This window comes from Phoxinus phoxinus, assembly GCF_949152265.1.
Source record: "Phoxinus phoxinus genome assembly, chromosome: 10".
In the NCBI taxonomy this organism is placed as follows: domain Eukaryota; kingdom Metazoa; phylum Chordata; class Actinopteri; order Cypriniformes; family Leuciscidae; genus Phoxinus; species Phoxinus phoxinus.
Genome location: NC_136885.1, coordinates 29765789 through 29786807, shown reverse-complemented (window position 1 = coordinate 29786807; position 21019 = coordinate 29765789). Strand labels below are relative to the sequence as shown.

At 35.2% G+C, this 21019-nt stretch overlaps 3 protein-coding genes across 3 annotated transcripts; all 3 read right to left on the bottom strand.

Annotated features, from left to right (window-relative positions):
- Positions 1–3998: 3998 nt before the first annotated feature.
- Positions 3999–10419, bottom strand: herpud2 (HERPUD family member 2). Its single transcript, XM_079627157.1, has 9 exons — positions 10249–10419; positions 9093–9462; positions 8405–8482; positions 7107–7208; positions 6851–6990; positions 6642–6767; positions 5517–5840; positions 5294–5396; positions 3999–4265 (listed from the first exon to the last, which is right to left on the bottom strand). Exons 2-9 carry the CDS (start codon positions 9237–9239, stop codon positions 4089–4091), a joined length of 1197 nt encoding a protein of 398 aa, XP_079483283.1. The 5' UTR covers positions 9240–9462; positions 10249–10419; the 3' UTR covers positions 3999–4088.
- A 697-nt stretch (positions 10420–11116) lies between these two features.
- On the bottom strand, positions 11117–12677 carry pkdc (protein kinase-like domain containing). The gene is made up of 2 exons (XM_079626366.1): positions 12570–12677; positions 11117–12304 (listed from the first exon to the last, which is right to left on the bottom strand). Exon 2 carries the CDS (start codon positions 12301–12303, stop codon positions 11338–11340), a length of 966 nt encoding a protein of 321 aa, XP_079482492.1. The 5' UTR covers position 12304; positions 12570–12677; the 3' UTR covers positions 11117–11337.
- Positions 12678–15841: 3164 nt separating this feature from the next.
- LOC307006123 (uncharacterized protein) lies at positions 15842–19583 on the bottom strand (the record flags this gene model as incomplete). Its single annotated transcript, XM_079626768.1, has 5 exons — positions 15842–15992; positions 16235–16517; positions 16671–16825; positions 16930–17227; positions 19580–19583. 5 exons carry the CDS (start codon positions 19581–19583, stop codon positions 15842–15844), a joined length of 891 nt encoding a protein of 296 aa, XP_079482894.1.
- Between the last annotated feature and the right edge of the window lie 1436 nt (positions 19584–21019).

Sequence of the window (21019 nt, the reverse complement as noted above, 5' to 3'; positions counted from 1 at the left end):
TGAATGATTCTCGTAAGTGCATTGGGTCAACTACTAAATGTTATTTCCAATATCACACACCAATAACATTTTGATTGAAAAGAATGGTTTTAAAACTAACATTAAACCTTTTAATTATTTGGCATTGTAAATAAATAAATGAATTAATTAAAGAAATTTTAAAAAAAAATTGTCATTTCAGAATCTTCATGGTCTATTATTTTTAACAGCGCATTTATTGATTAGCTCAAATAAATGGATTTGCAAATCCCCCAAAATGATCTGACTGTTTCTGACTTATCATCCACAGAGGTGACACCAATTATCATTTATTATTCTGCTTGCGTTATTTGTTTGGCCGGACGCTGTATGGCTGAAAATGTCTAAGGTATCTCCAGCATAATTCTAAATATAAAGATGTGTCCTCTCTATCACACAGCCATCGCTATCATGGACAAACCAACAAATCGATAGCAGGTCGTTAGTCACCGTTTCACCAGGAAGAAAAGGCACTTCTATCCTCTGATAAAAATCTGTTACATCCTTTGAAAATAAATAAGCAAATAAATAACATCCAGTGAGAGGGTGATTGGATTAAACAGATAGAGAAGGGCGGTCTGAAGACCGTGAGGTATGGCTAAAGAAATTGGAAGGAACAGTTCACCAGGGAGTCCATTTTAAGGAATAAGAATTTACACAAGGACTGCCAGCTAAATCTAATGTAATTTCATTCAATTCTGCATGTTTTCCCCCCTCCCCTCCATGTTACTTTAATTTGTACGCAAGACAAAAAGAGCACTTTTCAATGGCAGGAATGGAAAACCGTCTGCTGTCTTTGCAGTGACCCACATCCCTGTCAATACAGTCCACGTTGTTTATTGCCTCTATTAAACACTGGTTTAGTAAGAGTTTCATAGATGCTTCACTTAATTTTATTTGAAAAAGAAAAAAGGAAAAAAAAAACCATAAATAATTAGATTCAATTTCAAGAGTCAGAGTCAAACAAAACACTTCTTGAATACTTAGAACATTCTTCTTACACTCAACGAATTTGCAAGGGTCTATATGTTATGCAAAAATCTTTTGTTGCTAATTTAGGAGAGACTAGGGCTATAGTTGTCACACACTTCCAGTGAATATTTCTCAGAGTGGTTTATTTTATCTATCTATCTATCTATCTATCTATCTATCTATCTATCTATCTATCTATCTATCTATCTATCTATCTATCTATCTATCTATCTATCTATCTATCTATCTATCTATATCATCATTATTGCCTTGGATAAATAATGTTAACTGAACACGTTTACCTTTTGTGACAAAATGCCCCGATATTGTCACAATATGGGGTAAGTTGTCACAATGGAAACTGCCAACAGCCTTTTCAGCAAAATGTAAATAGCACCAATTATGAAAGAGTTCATTTTAACAGAATGTAAGAATTTTCCTCAATCGCTTTGGCACATTTTTCAAAACAGACTTAACATTCTCTAAACTGTAAGTTCAAAAGTCACAGCTGTTTGCTGGAATTTCAGCGCTCTATTGCATGACTGTAAAGTAACTCACACAAAACATTTACAGTAATTCATGCCTCAAAATGATTGTGTGAGTAAATTGATGAATGACAAAATAAAATGAAGTGTTCAAAATGTTTAGATGGTGTTGTTTTTTTACCATGGAAATATTTGTTATTACTGTTTTTACTGTATTTGTGATCAAATAAATGCAGCTTTTGACAGATAGTGTAAATAGATATAGGGCACAACTTTTTCCTATAAAGACAGCATGAAATCAAAATTGACCCTTTACACTTTCTTAATAAATGTCCCAATTTAATGTGCACAATTATTTACTATATACTACTACGCATATGAATGTCAGTTTAGTTGAATGCTCTTATTTACCACACTCAGCTTTTTAGATACAGATTTCAACTTAGGTAAAATGTTACTTATTTATACAGGCCTACATTTATTTTTGCAGAAATGTGTTACATGTAAACTGAATTTTTATAAACTCATTTTACACATTATGTCTCCCTGAACTACATGTCTTCATGTTGATCTTCCGCAACAAGCAACTGTGAGTTTTCAGTTTGCATGTAACACATTTCTACTAAATTATATGTAGGCCTATATTTATACTGCTGTACCTTCTGCTGTTTAGGGTTGTGCTGTGAGCAAACTCCATAGCCTATATGCTTCCAAACTTGATTGGCAGATTGGTAAGATCTTTTTTTTTATTTAGCAGAATTGCATGTCAGATATGTAGGCTATATATGGAATCAACATGCATGTCTGACAGATTTTGATAACTGAATGGACCGTTTGCATGTGATGGCTCATATAAGAATGTTTAGAAGTTCTGAAGAGTATACTCATCAGTTTTGATCAACAACAAGCCATGTGCATTTAGTTATTGTGCAAATTGAAGACAATTGCACTTACTCTTTTGCACGTTCCAAAACCCATAAGAAATTAAACGATGTGAACAAAAAAATATTGTTCAGAGAATTGTGCCAAAGCCATTGAGAAAGCTGTACAAAAAATAAAGGTTCCCACAGGGGGATTTCACTGTGATGCAGATAAGAGAGCTGTTGTGAATTATAATACTCACACACACACGCACGCACACACGCACACGCACGCACACAGTCACACACGCCTTAAAATCTTCCTTTATTATGCACTATTAAGTCTTATCTGAACGTATTTCATTGTGACTGTTGTGTTTTGTTTGCCCAACAGATAGCCCATAATAAAAAGATGATGATATTGACCGTTTTGTTCGGAGGACAGGATATTTTTTTCTTCTTTTTTTCTAATTAAGACTATTTGATTTTAAAACCCACATACAAAAAACACTTCTATGGAAACACTAAACCTTCTCAGAAACAACCTCTGTGACAACTAGCCCCGTCTCCGCTAATCGATAGTTATAAATCACGTTTTTTTATTCCTTTTTTTTTGTATTCCTGGAGAAATCCACTTCGATTCAAGTGAAATATTTTCAACAACTGCATTTGTCTAGGTCTCTATCCAACCAAGGATGGAGTCATGATGAAATCATCGTCTGACAGACAGAGCCCTCCTCAGAGATCTGCTCTCCTGATAAGAGTTGTCCTACCTTGGGAAGAGGGACTATAACCCGATTTGTCCAGTTACTTAGCGGAGTCCGGGTGAAATGAGCCCAATAAATGTCTATGTCATGCATAATTAATTGTGTTGTTACAATGAACCGTACAAAATCCATCTTCATTTGATTAGAGGTTTTCTGAGGGCACTGAAGTGCATGATGGTCTACTTTGTCTCAATCTCACCTCAGTGTCTGTATATGACAGACGGAAGGGTGTAAAGGCTGGCTCTGGCTTTCATTTCAAAATGTAAAAATTCAGATATTCATATATAGCTTACTGTACGTATATGTGCACCATCTCTTACCAGTGCCACCCAAGCGTGCCTACAATAGGAATCACAAACACACACCAAAAAATATTTAATCTGAGAAATTCTTCCCTGAGGAGAAATAATTGCACCAAATAGCTTGTGAAAAACGTTTAATTACAAATTATTGGGCTAAACATAGTGCATATATCACAGGGAAGAAGCATCTTTAAAAATCTGTTCATTATGTACATCTATATGTAGATGAAGCAGTTTTTAAATCAGTGGCGCCCACTAGTGGAGCATCAGTTGAGCAGCTGAAGGAAATAAAAACTACATATTACGATTGAAAACCAAAACCTGATTTTATTCAAAAACACACCTTGTTTCAATGAGATGCATATATTCATATCTGTAAATATTTACTATTTATTTACACACAAGGAAGAAAAAAATAGTTATGCACTAAAGTAACTGCATGATTCACTAAGTCTTATGGTCTTATGAGTTTATCAACCAGCCTTGAGAAGAAAAGTCTTTTGTAACAACATGGACAACACATCCATGAAACCTCACCCCGACTTATTGATAAAGGCGGGAAGAGAAGCGCTAGGCAATGGCATGGGGGGGGGGTTATGATTTTATTTTTTTAAAGTCTATTTTCATATATATATATTTTATACTGTCCACAGACAAGTATATCAGATGTGCAGACATCTGAGTTCAGTTGGCAGCGTGTGCAGGTCCCTCAGGGATGAGGGAGGTGAAGAAAGTGCTAATGAACGACCACGCGGCCGACAGGAAGCCCGCCTGATGCGGGCCTGCGTTCATGGGATCTTCAGGACCTTCCTCCCCGCTGTCCCCCTCATCATCCTCCATCCCCTCATCCATCATACGCTCCTACAGAAAAACAAAAAGAAAAGAGATGGCTATGTTTATTTATTATGCTTTGGTTCACAAGTAAGTTGTGTAATAAGTCTCATAATGAATTAGTGAGAATGATATGTGACCATTTTAAGATTATTGGTATCAGTTGATAATTGTGAAATGGGTCGGTTTTAAACTCCTGACGGTCTTAACAATATATATTGAGCATTTTCTTTTATATATCTGATTCTATAATATACACTAAAAACAAAAGTTTGAGGGTTGTTTTCTAAGAAAATAATACTTTTATTAAGCAAAGATGCAGTAAAATGAATATAAGTGACAGTAATGACATTTATGTTACAAAAGATTTCCATTTCAAAGAAATGCTGTTCCTTTGATATTTCTATTCATCAAATAATCCTGAAAAAAGGTATCAGTTTCCAAAAATATATAAAGCAGCATATCTGTATCAACACTGATCAGCATATTAGAATGATTTCTAAAGGATCATGTGACACTGAATACTGGAGTAATGATGCTGAAAATTTAGCTTTGCCATCACAGGAATAAATTACATTTTAAAATATCATAACATTTAAAAACATTATTTAAAATTGTAATAATATTTCACAATACTACTGTATTTACTGTATTTGTTTAAAAAAAATGCAGCCTTGATGAGCATAAGAGACTTCTTTCAAAAACATAAACATCGTACCAAATGCACCACCCGTAAAAAGTTTAGACACACCATGACGATTTTTGTGTTTCATTTTTTGAATAATATAAAAATGTAATTATACAGCGCAAATGGAAGTATGGGGATTATATAGCGAGACCAAAATAAAAAGAAAAGAAACGAATAAAAAAAATTACAAAAGGAAATTCATATATAGGCACAATTTCCATGTCTACAAAACTATTTTAATGTTTTAGAGCAATACATTTTTAAGATCATAGAAAACAAATTCAGTCAAGGGTGTCCAAACTTTTGAGTTCAGTATATCGTGAACCTTGCTCTCTAGATATCTGCAACAATATTGGCCACTATTACTAACCATCTCTTGCAGTTCCTGGTTTTGCTCAGCCTCGTCTTGTGGACCTTCCTCAGCTCTTGGATTCTGCAGTTCTGCTCTAAAGGGAAACCAGCCAGCCTGGTGCCTAGAGTACACAAAAACACACAAACTATAAGACAATGAAGTGCAAATACAATGTTAACCTTCCTAAAAGAACAAGTCAACTTCTGCTCATCAGAAAGCTTCTGTTTAGTATGTGACCTACAGATAAACCAGCAGCATGGCACCGATCACCATGACGAAGCGACCGAAGGAGGAATAGAAATAGACGATGCTGAGCAGGATGGCGGCCCGTGACACGGTGTACATCCAGTCCAGCCAGTCACGGTTGAGCTCATCGTCGTTCAACATGGCTCCTCCCTGAGCGTTCATCTGGATGTTGGGGTTGGCAGGGCGGTCCTCAGGGGCGGGGTTGGGCCCCATAGGGGCTGCAGGTTCGTTAGGCTGAGCTGGCTGTGTGGCGGGACCAGCGCTGGGGGCGGGAGAGGGGGTCGCGCTGGACACCCGGGAGGCTGCCATGGCTGCTTGACTGAAACACAGAAGATGGAGATGAAAGATCAGGAAATTAAATTATGAATTGTGCACATTAAAATGAGACATTTATTAAGAAAGTATAAAGGGTCAATTTTGATTTCATGTTGTCTTTATATATAGGAATAAAGTTGTGCTCTATATCCATTTACACTACCTGTCAAAAGCTGCATTTATTTGATAAAAAAATTAAGTAAAAACAGTAATGAATTTGAATATATTCTAAAATTTTGCTTAAAAATGGCAAAAGAACAGCATTTATTTGAAATAGAAATAATTTGCATTATAAATGCCATTACTGTCACTTTTGATCAATGTAATGCGTCATTGCTGAATAAAAGCATACCCTTTTTTTTTTAATCATACTGACCGCAAACTTTTGAATGGTAGTTTATCATGATTTCCACAAAAATATTTGGCAGCAAAATCTGTTTTCTACATTGATAATAATAAAAATAGTTTCTTGAGAATCAAATAGAATGCATATTAGAATGATTTCTGAAGGATCATGTGACACTCAAGACTGAAGTAATGATGCTAAAAATTCAGTTTTGCATCACAGGAATGAATTATATTTCAAAATATATTAAAATAGAAAACTGTTCTTTTAAAATGTTTAAAAATACTGCATTTTGATCAAATAATAGAACTCTTTCAAAAACATTAAAAATAAATATTCTGAACTTTTGACAGCCATTGTATGTTTATATTGATTTATTTCCTGAAATGGCAGTCTGAGAGGATTCAAAAACATTTATTCAGGGTCACATCTGATGACAACTGGGCTGTAGTAACTTACTATTGCACATAATAATGGCGGGCATACATCTGCTGCCACCAAAACATTTGCATCGGCATATACATAGGGTGGGCGGGGAAGCCAGCAGCAGGACCACCTTGCATGGGAAGAGGCATTCCTTCAGGCCTAAGTGGGACAACAAAAGGCCTCAGAACCCAACTCAATTCAACATGTTTTGTCTTGAGCGGTAGTGTTATTTATGCGTTTACCTCTGCATCACACCAGTAGGGGCAGGATTGAGGCCATATGTTTGCACTGGGTTCCCCCGGTGCCGTAGACCATCAGAGTTGGCTGGGGTTTCAGGACTAGGGCTAGAAGATGAGGAAGATGGACCAGCACTGTCTGACGTCTAGGAATAAGAAGGAATAATGGACATAATAAAAAGCGAGAAAAGAAACTGCTCTTCATGGAATGATCCATTTCTTTTTTTTTATTATTCAATGCATTGTTCTTCTAGGCACTCACTGAAGAGCTGGAATCAGTGGTGCTAATAGGGCTGCTGAAAGTGGGGGATGATGGGGGGCTTCGTGAAGCACACACCAGGTGGACCATGTGGTATTCATCTTGCTGTTGGGGTTGAACAAATACAGTGATTAGAGCTCTCGTCAAATACTATACAATAATACTGTACATTAAAAATAAGACAAAATGAACAGCATTTTCTGCGCTATATAACCAAAAAAAGTGTTCACTCTACAAGTTATTGCATTCGGTTTGTGCCATTTTTAATTATTGGTCGATGTAGAAATGCATCAAATGAATGTCTCTGTCTAACTACTGCGTCATATCTCTCAATGTTTTTGAAATGTAACGGAAGTAGCAACAGATCTTTTATTCAGCATCGTGACATACATCAGAGTGAAACAGATTATCGGGGGGAAAAGTAGCGCAGGGACTTTTATCCAAATTGTTGATTGGATGGAGGCAGATCTGAAAGCATTTGAAGAAAGGGGCAGGTTTTAATCGGACTAAATGACATTGGCATTGTGATTAAAAATCATGAGCTCAAACTTTTTTGGTTAAAGAAAGGAAACATGCATGGATGAATCATTCACAATACAATCTATAAGAAAAAGATAAAAAAAAATTGTACGACTAATTGCACATTTATATTAATGTAATTACTTAAAATATACTGGGGGGGGGGGGGCATACTAAACCATAATGAGCCTTTAATATACTATATATAGACGCAGGCATAAAGCTTGCCGCAAAGCACTGGGAAAAGTATATGTGCCTAATAATAGCTCACATTTATCTAGGTTAACCTTAGAGCGAGCGGCCATGTAAAGTTGCTACTACTTGCATGTTTCAAATCATAAGCCATATGGATGATGGGCGAACGTTTGGATTTCCTGCCCTACATACTGTAATTACCAGAAGGTCCCGCTGTTAACGATGTGTCCTTCATGGACTGCATGACTTCACCACTTCCTGTGGAGTTTCTGTGGATAACCAACTTATAAAATTTTGGTTGACTAATCCTCTTGTCGACTAGTAGGGGGCATCCCTACAATTACTGAGAGTAATATCACCCCAAGATGGTCAGAGAATGGCCTAATAACTGTGCCATCAATATCAAAATTATGATGGTGACATACAAACGATTTGAGATCTTGAAATAAAACGGCAGCTTTAGAATCTCAACAATCAGAAACACATACTGTTTGACACACTTCTCTTTTCTACAAGAAACTTGACTTGTTTTTGTACACGTTGCATTTGATTTGATGTTAAACCGAAATCAGAGATTAGTAGTGTACCTTTCTTAGCACATCCCTCAACTGCAAGTGATCCAGCAGAAGTCGTCCAGAATAGACAAGTCTCTGGTCCTTGGATGACTGAAAGAGGAAACATTAACATGGACTTTATTATTACTAAGCTTGTCTAAATGCAAGAAAGGCATTGACAGTTTCGTAAGAAATACATTCAATGAAATCTCAGATTAAAATGTCAGAAAGGCATCTAAAACAAATTGTTCATCAGTAATGGCAGCAGTATAAGGAACTAAAATGTGAAGTGCATGAGGCTCTGAGGCAAAATACCAGTGATGCCACCTGCTCTACAGGAATGTTTGGCATCTAGCTGCCATTTCCTGAAGTCAACGCACAATGTCATAGGCTTCTTCTGCGTTTCAAATCAATGACGACATTGCCTAAAATGTTAATTTGGTGATTTACAATTAGAAAGCTCTTTAACAGGCAAAAATGTACGTTTTTTTTAACACAACAGCAAGAAAGAGGAATTATGACACACTCAACAGCTTATTTTAGTTCTTGTGAATGAAAATAAGCATTAGTCCTTCTCAAATCTATGGAAATACCTAAAATACTGCACTAATGATTAGTGAGACACTAAACACTTGGTCATAGAAATAAAACGCAACCCTATGGTGGCAACAGACCTGTTTTTTGAAATAGAATAACAATCCTGGTAATTATATAAACTCACCGGCTTGCTAGGATACACTTTGGAAATGTGTTTTTTCAATTTCTCAACTGTCCAATTCAAAAAACAATTGATGGTCTGGTCATCATATTTCTGGTTGGGTGCCTTGATGACAAGAGTAACAGGGCTGTCAACTGTACCCTGGTCCATGTTTCATAATAAAGCAGCTCTTGAGCTCTGAAACGGAAAATCACACAGAACCGGGTGTCCTGTTCAAGGGTAGGGATATTTTCCTTCCTCAGACTAGATTCATGGCTGATAAACTGTGAAAGTATCCTTCATGTTGCTTTCCAGGCAGTCTTAGCACTTAACATTAGCCATACTACTTCAGTAAGAGGAATGTGGTAGAGACGGGCAGATGCACTCAGTCAGCCTATGAAGAAGAGGGAGAAGAAATATGTTACTCATAAATGAAAACGTGACACTTCCTTTAACATAAAATACCAGTTTTGCATGCAAACATGCCTAATAAATCATACACCACATACTGGCATGAAGGCACTATGTGCTAGCTAGATAGAAATCTTACATAAATAATGCAATGAGCTAATTACATACTTTATAACGCCTGACATAAATGTTGGCAGCAATGTAATGGGTCAAATATTCATTTTGTGTGTTAGATGTGTTCAAAAGCAACATCAAATATTAATTTGCCTAAATGATCCCAGAAGTTGGATGAAATCTGCATCTACATAGCCTATGGTGAAACTATTCATTATTTGACATTTTCATATATGATGATGACAGAAAACTTTCAGTAAATTATAAAAAAAATTATCATCGTAAAAAAATACGATGTAAAATTAAGAAGAGAATAAATGCATTGTGCTCGTGACAGTTACTAGGTAACTAAACACAGCACTAACGTTACATCACATATAATGACCCCAGGATAACTGTTGGTTTGCTTGATAAAAAATAAATAATTATACAAGTTTTCTGTTAAATATGACTGTTTACCCGTAACGTTATATTAACAGTAACGTTAAACACATAGAAAACAAACATCAGACGATAATGACCAGCAGCTAACTAGCCAGTGAGCTACAGACTACACATTAATCCCACAGACAGCAAGAACGCTAAATATAAGTTAATATTAAAACAAAGATAGAATCTTGAAGGCATTTAAAAAGAAAACTAAAATTATACGTACCCGAGTAAAAAATATCTTGCCCTAAGATTGTTTTCGTGTAAAATGGAGTCGGGCGTAACTCCGGAAATGTCGTCATCTGCACAGGAGAACAGAACAGAGCGGAGCGCGGACAGTTCCGCACATTTGGAGATGTTTCCACATACATAAAAGGAGAACGAATGCACTGACCCCAGATCAGCTTTGCGATTCAATTCTCTTATAGAATAAAGATATGGGGTATTGTTGGCTGTTCCTAATTCAGCATGGAGGAGGCTTCTTCTCAAAAGACTAATGCCGGTTCATGGAAAGATTATTATACAACACAACTCTTTAAACGGTGGGAAAAAGGCAAATAAAACATGATATTGTGTCTAATTAATTACATTAAATGCAGCCAAACATTGTAAGTATTTACTGGGTTATAACGTTAAAATAAACAGGGAACTTATGATATTTTGCACATTGTAAAAAAAAAAGAAGAAAAAAAAGAATATCAGTCAATCAAAATGAGTAAATCATACTATCTGAAATCATTCTGCTTAAATTTCTGATGAAGAAACGTTCTAATTACGCCTTTAGAATTTTACTCTAATTATAAAATCTTTCTATGAAACATTGGTGGCGTTAATTCAACATTAAAAATTAAATGTTAAATACACATTTTTAATACAGAAATAATACAACAAATTCTAAATCAACTGTTTTAATTTACAAATACAATTTTTTAAGTGTTTTCCCCCCTAACTTTATATGCACTTTGTTTCAATGTTTGTTTAAAATAAATCAAAGTATAGCATAAAATAGTAAATACCCCTTATACTGCATTGAAAAAGGTTCTTAAAGATTAAACTTTAATCTAATTACAAAATATATATATGAAAGCGAAAGGTGAGAGTGTGGGAATGCTTTATTGTTAAAAATGAATATAGAATACAAAAATTAAATAGAAATAAGTATTTTTTTAATCTCACAAACAAGTGTTTACATTACATTACATTCAGAATAAAGACAGTTCTGAAATAATCAGCATCTTGCAGTTCAGCCCTAATGAGGACCTTTACACTCCACTGTAATCTTAATAAAAATCTTTCTTCCTCTATTTCACATTGATTAAGATTGCTTCAGTTTGTTTAAAACCTCCTGAGTGAGCCTTTTGCTATACTTATTAATCTTGTGATGTCCTGGCATCCATCCAAGGAGAAAGCGATGAAAGTCTGTCCAAGCGAAAGCGAACATGCTTCGCCATTCTTTCTCCAGGTCTTGAAAGTTGGTCTTCATGTCCAAGGATTTACGTAGCTCAAAAAAATAGTGATCCAGAAGGCCAGGCACTCTCTTTTCACACTCTCTCTCATCCATGCAGCAGCCCAAAAAGTAAATGACATCCTTCATCCCACACCCTCCACCAACATACTGAAAATCAACAGCTGCAACCTGTAAACCGTCCTTGGAGAAGCAGAAATTTGCTAGCTTTGCATCACCATGCAGAATTGTCTTAAAGTGGCAGTTGTTGAGGATGCTGTCTATCTCTGCAGCAGCTGCTTTGAGTTTTTGATCTGACACAGCTTCTAGCTCTTCAGGTCTTGTTTCTAAATGCCAATATGTGCCTGTAGGCCAAAGTCCTTCTGGGGTGACATCAAGGAAAAGGGCATGAAAGCTGGCAATCCAGCTGAGGCAGGCCTTTATTTCAGCATCATTAACATAGGTTTTTCTCACAGGGAATCCTGCAACATCAAGGTCCTCTAAAACAATCAACTGTTCATCACCAAATGCCTTGGCAGCAAGACAAATGGGAACTCTGCAGCGTTCATTGGTAGCGTAGTTTTGGTACCAATAACTTTCTACTTGATAGGAGCGCACTTTGCGCTGGTGAGATATGTCTGTGTTCCTGCCACCTGGATGTTTCTGGTTTTGGGGAAACATCGCATGTTTGACAACCACAGAGGGCCGGTCACACCCCTCCAAGTGGACTCTTAATATTTCACCATAACCGCTCCACAAAGTCTGAATCTTTGCACCAATCTGCAGAGACTTTGCTCCACATGCTTTCAAAACGAGATCTTCGTGTTCCTGCTTCATTCTAAAGATTCAAATTAGCAGAACATTTGTTTGTATTAATGTATCATCAGCTGCAGTGTCAAGTGAGCAGTTAAGTATTTACTAGTAATGGAATAAAAACATATTTAGTTACTTTAGATTTTGGGCTCAAATGGACAACAGAGATAATTTAGGAGAAGTGCAGATAACGATATCTTATTGTCTTATTGTCAGGTCTCAAACAGCAAGCGAGGAATCGAATAATTAGCAAGCTGTTAATTTTACGATACACCTTTGTTTACATTTACCTTCTTCTGTATCTTGAAGCGAAACGTGATCGGCAGAGGACGATGAGGAATGTAGGCAAGGTTGAACTTCCGGCATACGAGACAATGCTTTCTGGGAAATGTAGTCTTTGTATGAATTAACTGAACCTTACTATTATTATTTCTCAGAAAAGATAATTGGATACCACGGGGGCTTCTGCTAAGTGTGGTGGATAGTTATTGAAGGGAGGAACAAAATATGTCTAAGTCTAATCTAATTGTATTAAGTCCCTGACCCTGAGTGGCAATGATGAGTAGGCCTATATAGCAAAAGTCATTGATGCTTCTGATTAACTTCTACACGGCATGTTACGATCTACAATGACCTGAAATGCTGGGAATCCTCTAAAAGCTGAGTAAGAAAACCATAATTGTTTTTGAGAAATTCCGATTATTAATGAAGCTAAAATAACATAATAATATAATGGCTTTGTAGAGTTAATTTGATTTTAGCTCAAGGATATGATTAGCTCTCTTTGTATTTTTCTGTTTGGAGAGTCTAGTGAAATCGAATGAGGCTATCAGACAGAGAGAGTTAGCATATCCATATAGCACAGATTCAGTTCATCAAGACAAGGGAATATCACATTTTATCAGGTGAGCACGAGTGATCGACTATTTCAGTGGGTTTAGCTGTTGCCATCATTTTCTTGAGCTCCATCAATCTTCATCTTTTTTCTTTTCTTTTTTTACAGTCTGGGCTTGCTTGGTTGTTCGTCTTCTTCAGGTCAACCCTCCACTAGGTGTCAGTCTGGGCTTTAGTATTTTTGTCCAGTGAGATAATTGGGTTGCCTTCTCCTTCTGTAGGCTACACCTTATTGTACAATAGCATTTCATAGGCTACATTAAAAACATTTGAATACACTGCAAAGTATTTGTTTGGAAAACGTATTTGATTTTCTTGACATATTTTTTTGTGTCATTTTATGTTTAATTCCCCTTTTAGAAGTTATTTTATTTAACACACACACACACACACACACACACACACACACACACACACACACACACACACACACACACACACACACACACACACACTACTTTATTTATTAATATTATTTATTCGTTTTATTATTATTTATTATTATTAGTCTTATTTGACATATTTTCACATTTCGCAAGATAGGGATACTAGATACTAGCCTTAACGAAATAATCATTAATTTCTCATCATGTGATTCTCACAATTCTCTCATTACAAAAAGTGTGACCCATATTGTTCATTGTCAAGTTTTGTTTGATTAAAAATCACCTATATCCGTTTTTTTTTTTTTTTGTGCTTGCATTTCATATATGCTGAATATCAATTGCAAGAACAAACATTACAATAACAGCTAAGAAATAAAATACTAAGGATTACATAAGATAATACTCTGCTTGTTAGTTTTCCGGGTTCTGTTCGATTACAGAAAAGTCCTCCAGACACAATTAGTATTGAAACTTTGATTCGGTAACTTTTGCAAGATTCTTCTCAATCCAGTGGTGATCCGTACACTTCAACCTCACACAGTAAAAGATAATCTTTCCGTCCTGGAATAACAACATTAATGTAACGTCCTTCCATCCCATCACAGTCAAAAGAGGTGGAAAACCCAGGAGGAATGGAGGAGATCGTAGCACACCTGAAGAAAGAGTGAGTTAAGCATCTTGAGAAACTCTGAACCACCATTTATATTCAAAGCAAAACACAGACTGCATCGAGTCAAACTTTAAATTTCTCTAAATTCTTTAAAAATATATATTAAGATTATTTAATTTACATGGATTATCATTGCTATTGTTGTCCAGACTGTTTCCAATTCTGATTTCTGCCCCATTTAGTCTTGTAGGAACATTGTCTAATGTGTTTGTAATTACCACTGAAAACACGTTGTGTCTTTTCAGTAAGTTCAGTCTCTACTAGGGATTGACCTCTGCTGAAGTGTGGTTCTTTATTGCCATTGATGGTTCCATAATGAACCTTTAACATCCACAGAACCTTTCCATTGCATTAAAGGTTCTTTAGATTTTTTTAAATGATGTTAAAAAAAAATGGTTCCTTTAAGAGCTGTTCACTATGGTTCTTCTATGGCATCATTGCAAACCCCACCCTTTTGAAACCTTTATTTGAAATGTATCAATTTATTACGTGACCTTTAATCTGTAAAAATGAAAAACAGCCCGTCAAAATGCCAAGATACAATCAATGTTGAAACCATAAAGTCGAATTTAATGTGACCCAGTTTATATGCATGTTGTTTACAGTCCTGCAGTGTTATTTATTGCTCAATGATAGTGTTTTATTCGAAGTCACCATCATAAAAAAAAAGTGTCTTCTTTTTTTGAGTACTTTATTTATAGACATTTATGTTAAAATATATACATAAAAAAAGACAATTGCAACATAAAGAAACATTATAACAATACATCTCACAGTGCTTTCTCATTACCCCCTCGTGCGGCTTAACAACAGGAACACAGCTAACAGTTCGAAGACATAAGAAAAGTGTCTTTGGCACAATAGCAGGTCTTAGTTTTGCCTCAAGACTCTTTGGTTTTGTACATTTTTATATATTTCTCCTGCAAAGTAGAATATTATTTATTCTATTATTTTTGGGATGTTTTAAATGCCATGTATGTATACTTAAAATGTTTGTTCAATATAGAGAAAAACACAGTGGGTGCAAGGTGTTTCAAATTCATAGTATTGTTTGACTCCCATATTAGGCTGGAATAACAGGACAAAAACACTTCAGAGTAATTTATTGGAAAATATCCATTATATTTGACCTATTATTTCTTAAAGTAAAATAAAAAGAGTATAACAATTTAATGTATCCCAATAACCTTAAGCAATGAATGCATTGCTTTTTGCTGGGATGTTCCCAGATTTGTGTTTTTTGTTTTTCCTGTGACTTTTGATTTAGATTTGTCCATAAAAGCATAATTTTAATATTTACAATTTTTTATTTTTCATAGACATTTGCAAGACACTACAGACTTAATAACAAAAGGATCATTAATTTTACAACATTACATTTTCACGGCTGAATTTCATTACAATAAAGTGTTGTCCAGTATTGTCCATTTCCCAGTGTCCTTTGATCAGTCACACAAATCTGTCTGATACTTTCTGCAGCAAGCAATGCATTAAAGTACAGAGGCTTAAAATAATACATGTTTTGCAAACTCTGGTATAAATGTCTGATTAAAGTAAACCCCTACAGCCACTAATATTTTGTTTTTATCTATACATATTGTTTAAGTTCTTCTCAATCTAGTGGTGATCCGTACACTTCAACCTCACACAGTGTAAGATATTCTTTCCGTCCTGGAATAACAACATTAATGTAACGTCCTTCCATCCCATCACAGTCAAAAGAAGTGGAAAACCCAGGAGGAATGGAGGAGATCGTAGCACACCTGAAGAAAGAGTGAGTTAAGCATCTTGAGAAACTCTGAACCAACATTTATATGCAAAGCAAAACACAGACTGCATCAAGTCAAACCAGTTCAATGCAAATAAACAGAATAAACAAAAATGCACAAAATCCAAATCACATTTTACCAATTTGTAGGCAAATTATATGTCACATTGCAGACTGCAGTAATTCTGAGAACTTCACTAAATTCTCTAAAAAGCCATATTAAGATGAATTTATTACCTGGGATTATCATTGCCATTGTTGTCCAGACTGTTTCCAATTCTGATTTCTGCCCCATTTAGTCTTGTAGGAACATTGTCTAATGTGTTTGTAATTACCACTGAAAACACTTTGTGTCTCTTCAGTAAGTTCAGTCTCCACCAGGGATTGAGGTCTGCTGCAGTGTGGGTACAAGATCCACGACCGAAAACACCATCTCTGTTCCCATCAATGGCATTGAATGCAAAGTTAAATGCGTGGAGGGAACTCTGTGTAGCTACTCCTCCTAATGCCACATTTTCACCTACAACGACAGATGAGGTTCACTTGAATTCATAATTTTGAATAAATTACTTTTCTTACAGTCTAATGGAATGTACAACATTGCTAAATCAAAAATATCTGCTTATTTTTATTAGTGCCAAACTGATCAAATCCTGATCATAAATGTTCTCACCATCAGGAGCTGGATAACCGTAAACCTCAACCTCGCAGAGAGTAAGAAGCCGATTACGACCAGGTATGTCCACAATGATGTAACGGCCTGGAATGCCTTTTTCCCATTTGAAAGTGAGGGATCTCCCACCTGGAATGGATGAAATCTTTCCAGCCCTTTAGAAAAATGACAGCATATGGATAATATTTGATTTCATGTACAGTATGTAACCTCATCACATTGTTCTTTAAGAGAATCTTCTCTTGAAAGGCTTTCTTACAATGGATTGCTGTTGCCGTTGTTCAGCAGAGAGTTTCCGATTCGTATCTCGGCTCCATCAAGCCTTTCAGGACAGCAGTCTTTTCTGTTCGTGATCGTTATGGAGGTCACTACGTACTTGTCTAGTAAATCTAACCTCCACCATGGGTCATCTTGTGTAGGAGTAGAAGTACATGATCCATGTTCATAATGTGAGTCACGATTTCCATCAATAGCATTACTGGCGTGGCCAAATGGTGCCCAAGGATTCCCAACCAGGCTCGACTGTGTGGCCTTGCCATATAAAGCCAGATTTTTAGCTGAAATTGATAAAGCATAGTCAAAATATGTAATAAAAACAAGTAAATTAATAAATCTAAATTATATAATTAAAAAAATATGAACCATATAATATTTAACTTTTGACTTCAAGATTATTTCTCAGGGTTTATTTATTTATATTTTTGACAGTACATTTCTAGATGTATCTACCTACTCAAAAAGTACTACAAAACTACAAAAAGTAATTACAAAAAGTAATTGTGCACTTCCACCTTTATTGCCAAGGAGAAAAGGATTTTAGAGACATTATGCCCCAATCTTGAGTATTTTTTTAAATATGAAATGCTATCTAAAAACATGTTTCACATTATAAGAAAAGCATTTTAAGCTAAATATAAACTATTATGATTTCATAAAACAACAATAAACACTTCCTAAAAAAAAAAAAAAAAAAAAAGGTAACATGCAAAAATATCAAAGTTTTGTCCAGAAGACATTTAATGCATTATATAAAAGTAAAATATAAAAATCAGTGACAACTTACCCTGACAAAAATGACATGTTCAGTGATCAGCAACCAGTGTTTATAATGTATTGTGAGTGTGTCTGTATAATTGAAACTATCTGTGTAATTTTGAACTGTACCTTTAGCTGTTGTTGTGTCTGTAAAATAAGGCATCACAACAATCCAAAGTAGGAAAAACATGTTCATTTCCATTATCCTACATGGGAAGGAAAATAAGGAAATAAGATAATAACAAATCTGATTAGTGTTGTTAATATTGTTTGTTATTCTGATTTTATAATAAATTTTCTAGTGAGAGTTTGTTTTAATATTTAACATAATGTAATTGGACTTATCTTATAATTTGATAGACAATTAAGTAAATGATGTAATTCAAATGATAGCATGCACATGAAAACATAATCTTACATTAATTTTGATTCTTTTAAAAAAGCAAGTCACTCACCTGTATTTTATAATGTACAAAAAAAGGTTTTCAAATAGACAAGATGAAGTTTACTCTATGGTTCATCACCCTTTAAATAACAAAACCATCAATGGGTCAGCTATAAATACAAGACAACTTTTAAAGCCTGGATGTTTTATCTAAACAGGTCATCTGAGATAAATGTGCTTTACCAGAATTGTGATAAAAAAATGATGGTTTGTTTGTTGAGCTGGCAGTAACTTTACGGAAGCAGATTATGTTTTTCATCTCTTTTTTTGGTCATTTCCGCTAATTTAAGGTGATGTGCATTTTATTGCAGTGCATAAATCCATCACGTTTCCCTTCCGTACAGTATATGCATGTACAGAACTTCTGGCTCTGTGTGTCGCACTCTGAGTCTCGATTTGAACATTTCATTACATGTGCAATCTGTTAAACAGAGCAAACCAACAGATTCACCCAGCCTGTCAAAATGCCAAATTACAAACAATGTCAGTTGAAACCATAAAGTCTACTTTAATGTGACATAGTTTATACACTTATGACTGTGTTTACAGTCCTGCACTGTTATCTGTTCTATTTTGTGCTCAATGATAGTGTTTTATTCAAAGTCACCATCATGAAGAAAAGTTTCTTCTGCACAATAGCAGGTCTTGCCTCAAGATTCCTTGGTTCTGTACACTTTTATATTTCTCCTGCAAAGTTAAATTAATTATTCAAGTATTTTTGGGAGGTTTTAAATGCCATATTTGTATATTAAAATGTTTGTTTAATATAGAGAAAAAGACAGTGGGTGCAAGGTGTTTCAAATTTATAATATTGTTTTACTCTCTCACATTAGGCTAGAATAACAGGGCAAAACCCTTCAGACTCAGAGTAATTTATTTCAGAGTAATTTATTGGAAATCATCGATTAGATTTGACCTAATATTTCTTAAAGTAAAATAAAAGACTACAACAATTTATTTTTTCCCAAGAACCTTAAGCAGTGCATGCTACTTTTGCTGGGATGATCCTATAGTTTGTTTGTTTTCCATAAAAGCAAAATTTTAATAATTACTATTTTTTATTTTACACAGGATCATTCATTCAACAAATGAAAGATCATTCAACAAAAGGTTACTGTCTTTTACGCGTAGTTTGATTCCAATGAAGCTTTTATCTGACTCCATTTGATCACAACCTCGAATTTAGGTTAGAATGCCAATTGTTTATTGGTCATTTATATAATAGTTTAGCAATACATTTGATTATTCTATTTAACTCCTTACTTTATATTTTATTTGTTTAAGGAATCTATGTCGCTTAGAAAGTCTCGTGCCGGCCGTTACTTTTACGCGGATCTCATGATCACAAACTCCTCAGTTTGATCAATAAGAGGTTATGGCTAAAGCAGTTTAACAATGCCACAACACGCTTGCTATTGTTAAAAAGTACCCATGTAGCCCCCTACAGTCGCCCATTTAACAACTTAGTTAAAGCCCAAACAATAACCAGAGGTTATGGCTAATACATTCCGATAATGCCGCTCCAATCCGGCCTGTGAGGGGTGTGGCGAGCAGGACGAGGCCGAGGGCCGTGGGAGAACTGCGCGAGGCCGGTGGTGTGATTGATAATGAGCGACACCTGCACGACCATACTGTCTATATGTGCACGACGCACCGGTCGTATCTCTCACGGAGGAGCGGAACCATAAAAGGGGGAGCGACGACGGTGAAGGACGAGAGAGGCCAGGCCTGCACTATTTTATTTAATGTTTTGTTTTATTATGTGTGTCTTTACTTTCGTTTTTGTATTTGTCTAATTATTTGTTATTAAAATTGTTGAACGTTCGCCGGTTTCCGCCTCCATCTTCCCATAACATCGAACATTGCTACAACATCTTTCACATTAAGATAAGCAATTTCTGCAAAATGTAAACAATTATGATTTCATAAAACAACAACAAAAAATACTTCTTTAAAAAAGTCAAAAAGGAACATACAAAAATATCAAACCATAGTTTTGTCTAGAAGACATTTATTTTAAAAATATAAAATATATAAATCATGGGTGACAACTTGCCCTGATAAAAATATGACATGTTCAGTGATCAGCAACCAGTGTTTATAATGTATTGTGAGTGTGTCTGTATAATTGAAACTATTTGTGTAATTTTGAACTGTACCTTTAGCTGTTGTTGCACCAATGCTATATTTTCTAAATGTCATAATCATTTGTTAACAAACAAGTATACATTACTTCAATAAGCTCATTGTATCTGCATTAAATTACTACAATTTTTAAACCAATACATTTTTAGCTAACTGCGATTTTGTATATGTACATTTCTGAAATACATAGGCCTAACTTACACAGTTAGCTCTGATAACAGAACACTCTAAATTGTAATATGGACTCAAGCCCTTTCTGTAAAGCTGCTTTGAAATTATGTGTATTGTGAAAAGTGCTATACAAATAAACGTGAACTGAATTGAATAGTTGTTGTTGTGTTCGTAAAATAAGGCATCACAAAAATCCATAATGGAAATGCACATGTTTTTCCTACTTTGGATTTTGGATTACTTTGGACTCATGAGAAGGAAAATAAGGAAATAAGATAATAACAAATCTGATAAGGGTTGTTAATATTGTTTATGTTTCTAATCTCATTTTATAATGGATTTACTGTGAGAGTTTGTTTTAATATTTAGGGTGAATGTCCAAGGTTTACGAGGACCAATTAAACGTTCCAGAGTGTTTTCTCATCTTAAGAATCTGAATTCTGATATAAAAAAAAAATTCAGGAAACCAGCTGCGAGTCAAAGACCATTAGATTAAGAAAACCCTGGATAGGCCAGCCGGACAGGTGCTTCATTCTAATTTTAACAGCAGAGC

Excerpts from the sequence above, each read along its gene's own strand:
- pkdc (XM_079626366.1), bottom strand. The coding sequence starts at position 12,303 with ATGAAGCAGGAACACGAAGATCTCGTTTTGAAAGCATGTGGAGCAAAG.
- herpud2 (XM_079627157.1), bottom strand. The coding sequence starts at position 9,239 with ATGGACCAGGGTACAGTTGACAGCCCTGTTACTCTTGTCATCAAGGCA. Across the intron at positions 6,991-7,106 it reads CCACTGATTCCAGCTCTTCA|ACGTCAGACAGTGCTGGTCC; the intron begins GTGAGTGCCTAG and ends TCTTATTCCTAG. Across the intron at positions 5,841-6,641 it reads CGCCATTATTATGTGCAATA|TCAAGCAGCCATGGCAGCCT; the intron begins GTAAGTTACTAC and ends TCTGTGTTTCAG.